Source organism: Eschrichtius robustus, chromosome 10 (genome assembly GCF_028021215.1).
Source record: "Eschrichtius robustus isolate mEscRob2 chromosome 10, mEscRob2.pri, whole genome shotgun sequence".
NCBI lineage: Eukaryota > Metazoa > Chordata > Mammalia > Artiodactyla > Eschrichtiidae > Eschrichtius > Eschrichtius robustus.
Genome location: NC_090833.1, coordinates 79,991,579 through 79,999,769, shown reverse-complemented (window position 1 = coordinate 79,999,769; position 8,191 = coordinate 79,991,579). Strand labels below are relative to the sequence as shown.

The window sequence follows — 8,191 nt, the reverse complement described above, 5'->3', positions numbered from 1 at the left end:
TATTTCTCTTGAATAAATACCTAGGGATGGAATGACTTGGTAATATGGTATGTGTATATTTAGCTTTTTTAGAAACTGCCGAACTGTTTTCCATAGTAGAGTTACCATTTTACATTCCCACCAACAGGGCATGGGAGTTCCAGTTCCTCCTCATTCTCTCCAAAGCTTGGTATGGTCAGTCTTTTTAGTTTTAGCTATTCTAATAGGTGTGTAGTGGTATCTCATTGTGGTTTTAATATGCATTTCCTTAATGAGTAATGACGTTGAGCACCTTTTCATGTGCTTGTCATTTATATATTTTCTTTGGTGAAGTGTGTGTTCAAAGCTTTTCCCTGTTTAAAAAATTGGACTTTTTTTTTTTTTTAAAGAGATTGTACTCATTTTATTTTATTATTTTTTAAAATTTATTTATTTATTTGTTTCTTTTATTTTTGGTTGTGTTGGGTCTTCGTTGCTGCATGCAGGTTTTCTCTAGTTGTGGTGAGCAGGGGCTACTCTTCGTTGCGGTACACAGGCTTCTCATTGCAGTGGCTTCTCTTGTTGCGAAGCACAGGCTCTAGGCATGCAGGCTTCAGTAGTTGAGGCACGTGGGCTCAGTAGTTGTGGCTTGCGGGCTCTAGAGCGCAGGCTCAGTAGTTGTGGCACACGGGCTTACTTGCTCCGCGGCATGTGGGATCTTCCCAGGCCAGGGCTTGAACCCGTGTCCCTTGCATTGGCAGGCGGATTCTTAACCACTGCGCCACCAGGGAAGCCCTGTACTCATTTTACAATTGAGAAATACTACATTACTTTTTGAGCTATAAAGAAGGACAGATGTACCAAAAACACAGTAGTGAAAAAGGATGGACTGAGATTTCAACCAAAGGTTAAAAAAATAGTAATTTTTAGTCTCTTTTCGATCAACAAACATAATGGGTTTTCTTTACCTTAATTTCTATCCTTGCTCCGTGAGGAAAAAGCTGTCCAATCATAGAAAAGTCAGTTCCTACCATGCTGATGGCCAAAAAAAACATATCAGTTTCTTTATTTGACCATGGTTTAGAGTAATAGTTTTTCCTCAAGCTGGAGTATGTAGTTGTAGAACCACGCTCAAATATGGGGTCTTTTTCCTCAACAACACAGGGGCCTTTCGTCCTTAAAACTTCTACAGTTAAACTTTCTTCATCCAAAATAATAGAACCATCTTCTGCCACTTTTACTCGAGGAACCAGCAATGGCCCATCATCCATCTCCTCTTCTATTTCTTCATTATCTTCACCATCAGGAGTACTCTTACCTTCTTGCTCTCTTGTCTGGACTGGTGTCAATGATTTTTCAGTTTTCTTTTCTTGCTCCAGTGAAGAAGTCATTGGATTGTTATCTGGCAGGTAATATATGACGTCTCTCATAGTCATTTTGGAACGATCTGGTGGCCTCTGACTTTCATTTACAGCATATTTGTTTTTCCATTGCTTCTTCTCTTTCCTCAATTCTTCTTTTAACATTTCTCTCAGTTTCTGGGCTTTATATATCCGGTATCTGTCTGAGCATGGCTGTTTCTCTTTTGTTGGAACAGGGTTTGGCTGTGGAGCTTCTTGATTAACTGTAGATAAAGGATGAGGTTCTGAAGGAATGCTGACACTAGGTTTAACCAGACTAAAAGTACTTGATACTTGCTTTCTTCTCTGTGAAATGGTAGAGGAAGATTTACTGGATTCTTCAACATCCTTCCCACCATCAGTCTTTTCATCACTGCTCTTGGGAGTCTTTTCTCAGGGCTCCGCTTCCCCGCAATCCACCGGGGGCACATCTGTGGATTCCGCTGGCTTCGGGTCAGAGGCCGCTGCAGGCTCCGGCAGCCTGGGAGCCTCTCGTTCACGCTGTGGATTGGGGGCGGTGGAGCCCCTGGCGCCTGCTCCAGGCCTGACATTGGGCTTCACACTAAGGCGTGCCCTGCGGAACATGGCGGAGCCAGGGGGCCCGGGGAGGCGACCCCACGGCCGCTCTCAACCCCGAGCCCCGGCCGCTGCCCGAAGAGGGCTTTAAGAACTAAGCATTTCCCACAAAGCTACACCACCAGCCCAGCGGGCAGCTACCGCAGTTTCACGCCCCTGCCGCCGCCTCCGATCTCCTGCCGCCGCCTCTTCTTCATGACCCTGCTACCGGACTGTTTGTTTTCTTGCTTGGTTTTGAGAGTTCTTTGTATTTTCTAGATGTAAGTTCTTATCAGGAATATAATTTGCAAAAATTTCCTTCCAGCTAATGACTTGTTTTTTAAATCCCTTTACAGTGTCTTCTGAGGAGTAGAAATTTTACTTCATTTTATTTTATGTTATTTTTGGAGGTTGGATTTATTTTATTTTTATTTTTTAAATTAAAGTGTAGTTGATTTACAATATTGTAAATCAGGTATACAACATAGTGATTCAATATTTTTATAGATTATGCTCCATTTAAAGTTATTACAAAATATTGGCTATATTCCCTGTGCTGTACAATATATCTTTGTAGCTTATTTATTTATACATGGTAGTTTGTACCTCTTAATCCCCCGCCTCTGTTTTACCCCTCCCCCTTCCCTCTCCCCACTGATAACCACTAGTTGGTTCTCTATCTGTAAGTCTGTTTTGTTTTGTTTTATTCATTCATGTTATTTTTAAGATATATATGTGATAATATATGGTATTTGTCTTTCTTTGTCTGACTTATTCACTAAGCGTAATACCTTCCAGGTCCATCCATGTTGTTGCAAATGGCAAAATTTCATTCCTTTTTATGGCTGAGTAATATTCCATTCTATATATACCACATATTCTTTATCCATTCATCTGTTGGTGGATACTTAGGTTGCTTCCATATCTTGACTATTGTAAATAATGCCTCTGTGAACATTGGGGTGCATGTATCTTTTCTTTTCTAAATAAATTTATTTATTTTATTTATTTATTTTTGGCTGCGTTGGATCTTCATTGCCGCGTGCAGGCTTTCTCTAGTGTGGCAAGTGGCGGCTACTCTGTTGTGGTGCACAGGCTTCTCATTGCCGTGGCTTCTCTTTGTTGCAGAGCATGGGCTCTAGGCATGAGGGCTTCAGTAGTTGTGGCACACAGGCTCAGTAGTTGTGGCTTGCAGGCTCTAGAGCACAGGCTCAGTAGTTGTGGCGCACGGGCTTAGTTGCTTCGCGGCATGTGGGATCTTCCTGGACCAGGAATCGAACCTGTGTCCTCTGCATTGGCAGGCAGATTCTTAACCACTGTGCCACCAGGGAAGTCCCTGCATGTACCTTTTCAAATTAGTATTTTTATTTTCTTTGGATATATGCTCAGGAATGAGGTGTGAGGTGAAATTAGAACATTTTCTCACACCGTATACAAAAGTAAACTCAAAATGGATTAAAGACCTAAATGTAAGAGCAGAAACCAAAAAACTTTTAGAAGAAAATATAGGCAGAACCCTCTTTGACATAAATCATAGCAATATTTTTTTGGATCTGTCTCCTCAGGCAAAGGGAAACAAAAGCAAAAATAAACTAATGGGACCTAATTAAAGTTAAAAGCTTTGCACAGCAAAGGAAACCGTCGACAAAATGAAAAGACAGCCTACTGAATGGGAGAAAATATGTGCAATGACAGATAGGGGGTTAACATCCAAAATATATAAACAGCTCATATAGCTCAATACCAAAAACCCCACAACCCAATTAAAAAATGGGCAGAAGACCTGAATAGACATTTTCCAAAGAAGACATACAGAGGGCCAGCAGGCACATACAAAGATGCTCAACATTGCTAACTATCAGGGAACTGCAAATGAAGAGCAGAGATTTTAGATATGAAGTCCAATTTATCAATTCGTTCTTTTATGTATAATGATTTTGGTGTTGTATCTAAGAAATCTTTGCTAAAACCAAGGTATTAGTGATTTTTTTCCCACACCTTTTTCTAGAAGTTTTATAGTTTTTAGGATTTACTTTTAGATCTATGATCCATTTCAAGTTAATTTTTTTATATGCTATGAAATATAGCTCCAAGTTCAATTTGTTTTTTGCATAGGGATAGCCAATTGTTCCTGTACCATTTGTTGAAAAGTTCATCCTTTGTCACATATGTGATTTTGAAGTTTTCTTTCCATATGTGGTTTGTCTTTTTTTTCTCTTAGTGTTATGTTTTGCAGTACAATAGTTGTTAATTTTGATGCAGTCACATTTGCCTATTCTCTCTTTTATGGTTTGAAATTTTGGAGTTGTGTTTTTTGGTTTTTTTTGTTGTTTTTTTTTTAAGAAACTCTCTTTTTTTTATAAATTGATTGATTGATTGATTGATTGATTTTTGGCTGTGTTGGGTCTTCGTTTCTGTGCGAGGGCTTTCTCTAGTTGCAGCGAGCGGGGGCCACTCTTCATCGCAGTGCGTGGGCCTCTCACTATCGCGGCCTCTCTTGTTGTGGAGCACAGGCTCCAGACGCGCAGGCTCAGTAGTTGTGGCTCACGGGCCCAGTTGCTCCACGGCATGTGGGATCTTCCCAGACCAGGGCTCGAACCCGTGTCCCCTGCATTGGCAGGCAGATTCTCAACCACTGCGCCACCAGGGAAGCCCTCTTTTTTTTTTAAAAAAAAATGTTTTTTTTTGTTTTTATAATTTATTTATTTTATTTTTTTTGGCTATGTTGGGTCTTCGTTGCAGTGCGCAGGCTCCTCATTGTGGTGGCTTCTCTTGTTGAGGAGTACGGGCTCTAGGTGCGTGGGCTTCAGTAGTTGTGGCTCTTGGGCTCAGTAGTTGTGGCTCACGGGCTCTAGAGCGCAGGCTCAGTAGTTGTGGCACACGGGCTTAGTTGCTCCGTGGCATGTGGGATCTTTCTGGACCAGGGCTCGAACCCGTGTACCCTGCATTGGCAGGCGGATTCTTAACCATTGTGCCACCAGGGAAGTCCTTTTTTTTTCTTTTTTAATAAATTTATTTATTTATTTATTTATTTATTTATTTTTGGCTGCGTTGGGTCTTCGTTGCTGCGCAGTCTTTCTCTAGTTGCGGTGAGCGGGGGCTACTCTTCATTGCGGTGCGCAGGCTTCTCATCGCGGTGGCTTCCCTTGTTGCAGAGCACAGGCTCTAGGCGCATGAACTTCAGTAGCACGTGGGCTCAGTAGTTGTGGCTCACGGACTCTAGAGCACAGGCTCAGTAGTTGTGGCTCATGGGCTTAGTTACTCCACGGCATGTGGGATCTTCCCGGACCAGGGCTCGAACCTGTGTCCCCTTCATTGGCAGACAGATTCTCAACCACTGCACCACCAGGGAAGCCCGAGTTGTGTTTTAAGAAATTGTTGCTGCTCAAAAGTTTCTTGGCTAGGATTGAATTTCCATCTTTTAGTTATCTGTCCACAGTGTGATAGTCAAATATGCAAATATGGATGGAATATTCGTAGTGTATAGAATATAAAACATTATGAAGAAAATATGTATTATTTCAGAAAGTTAAGAGGGATCAAGGCAGATGTGAGTGGCAAAAAAAGCTTTCAGGGACAGAAGAAAGTTTGAAACTTTCTTGGGAAAAAAAGAAGAAAAAATTGCCATGGATTTTTTTTTTTTTTTCTGAGAACAGAAGAACAATATTGGAGATGAAATAAAGTTTAGCATCAGGGGCTAAGCAGGTGGTGTGTATACTTGGACTTGAAGTGAAAGATCAACCATAAAGTATTAGTGATCATCACCTTGTTGTGTGAACAATTACTGGGAATCATTTTGGATACAGAAAATAAAACGCTCGTATTCCTTTTTCTACATCTGCCGAGCAAATACCCAGTTTGGGACCCATGGGACAATTTGCCTTTCTTCCTCTAACATGCAGAGGACTATCCTTCAGTAGCTTTTCCTGTTCCAAATCATCACTACTTTCCTTAGGCTCTCTGGCCAACTCACGCATCTCCTTGGTTCTGACAGCTGCGTCACCTTGTATGTCACTGAAGCCATCAAATGTGCTGCTGTCCCCTGCACCTAAACGCGTATCTATATCCACAGCTATCCCTCCATCTTTTCCTCCAGTCCAGAAAAAATGAGAGAGTCCTCCTCTCGTTGCAGGTCACTCCCCACCTCCCTTTGCCCTTGACACCCCTTCCCCTGATTCCAAGTTGAACTTCCTCTGTCATTCCCTCTGTTTCTCGTATCCTCATTGCCGCCTTTCCACTGGGCTATTCTTGCAGTGAACAGATATGTTCATGGTTCTCTTATCCTAAAAATATTTCTCCATTGGACCCTGGATTTCCCTTCATGTTTTTTGCTTCCTATATTATTCATGTTTTTTGAAAGAGTAATATTGCTATCACTACTTCTATTCCAGCTTCCTCTTCCATTCACTGCATCCTGGCCTCTGCCACCACCACTCTGTTGAGACTCTCTCCCTAAGGTCCAAAGACTCCTTAATTGCCATATCTAATGGACATTTTTTCAAGACTATTTTGCTGGACCTTTCAGTTGCATTTACTTCTTTTTTGAAACTCTTACACCCTTGGGTACTGTGAAATTTTACTCTCTTGGTTCCTCTTCTGCTCCTCAGGCTATTTCTTTGTCTGCTCAATGAATTTTTTTCTTTTAAATGTAAGTGACTCATCTAAATGAATGATAAATGCATGCACACTGGAGCTATTTTTTTTCTTTGTCAAGCTTTTTAGATTGGGTACTCAAATGAAAATTGTACTGTTAACTTTCGTTTTTTATTTTAGTAGGTCATATGTTCTAATTGTATTCAATTAACTTTTTACTTAAGATTAGCCTGGCAGAGAAAGTATCCTTTTGGCTCTGTTTACCTGTTCTCTTTGCAAGAATAGGAATGGTCATTAAATCTGTGTACTGGAACAGCTGAATTCAGAGTATTCAACTCATAGGACTGAAATATATAGTGCTGTGCTTTAAAATTATGCAAACCTTAGAAATCTGTAAATGAGAATTGAATTTGGAGCCTAGAGGTAGAAAATGTGATTAAAGAGAATATGAGATCTTCTGAGATTTTTTTTCCTGGGCAGGAGTAAAAAATAAAAGACAAGTCTTATTTCCTTTTGCTCTACCACATAAAAAGGCAACACAAAGGCTTAGAAATAGAGTTGCTTTTGGCATTTAAGTAGATTTTTGCCATATAGTAGAGTAATCCTTGTTTAAGTTAGCAAAGGAGTGTGGAGGCACAAAGTTAAGGTTAAATTCTTTATACGTGTGATTTTACTGCTATGTTTGATAGAACAGAGAGAAAACATTAAGTATGAACATATTTTTTCCATCAATATTATTTTCTTACTGGATAGAATGAGCCTCTTAAAAGTCTAGTCTAATTTAAGCGACTTTTGGTCATTTAAAAAAATGTCCATGGTCATTTTGTTTATTCAAAAATTTCAAATGTATAAATATTTTTTAAAAAGAGACATCTAAATGGCTTAAAAAGAGGTCTGTGAAGGTTTATGCAGGATAAAGCAATCGTGTTTATATTTACTCTTTATTTTATCACCAGAGATTTTGTTTCCTTTCACCCACTTACATGAAATATGGCTGGTTGATGCCCCATGAACAGCGCTAGCCTTCTGCAACTGAGGAGAGTGGCAGCATGCCTGACTAATGGCCAGTTAAAGTCTCTGATGCACAGGGATCAAATTAAATAAGGCTCTGTGTTGTCAAGATTTAGAATCTACTGATGAACCAACATTTATTCATCTGCTTTTTATTTAGCTTTGAAGGCTTGCAGGTCAGCTGCCTCTGATTGCTCTGGCTGCCTTCCAGGGAGGCTGAAGGGACCGGTGCAATTACAATGCCACTAGGTGGCAGTCTTTGATGGGTAAACCCCCTGTCTCAGGTGTAAGGGCCAGATGCTATCTATTTCTCTCTCTCTCCCCTCTTCTTTTCTCTTTCTCTCCCTCTTTCTTTCTTTCATGCTATTTTTTAACCTCTTATTCCCATGAAACATTTTATTTATGTCTTTATGAACGTATTTATTATTTACTTACTTTCCATCTCTGGAATAATAGGAGGGTTTCTGAATGCCATAGCAGCAGGAGGGACCATTCCTTTACACTTAATAAATGTACATAAAAAGTGACTGAATTTAAAAATCAAACACTAGGTTCCCACCAAAAAGAAAATTGCATACAATTACCAAAGACCAACGTAAGTATAATCCATCTTGCACTCCCTAGGAAAAAAGTGATCGGCAAAACTGATTGTGTGAGCTTCACTCACTGGTCAA

At 40.3% G+C, this 8,191-nt stretch overlaps 1 protein-coding gene across 1 annotated transcript; it reads right to left on the bottom strand.

The window, feature by feature from the left end:
• Positions 1-600: 600 nt before the first annotated feature.
• Positions 601-2,004, bottom strand: LOC137770689 (transcription factor TFIIIB component B'' homolog). The gene is given in 2 exon segments (XM_068553520.1): positions 601-753; positions 927-2,004. Coding segments are annotated over 2 exon segments (1,119 nt in total). The 5' UTR covers positions 1,944-2,004; the 3' UTR covers positions 601-651.
• Between the last annotated feature and the right edge of the window lie 6,187 nt (positions 2,005-8,191).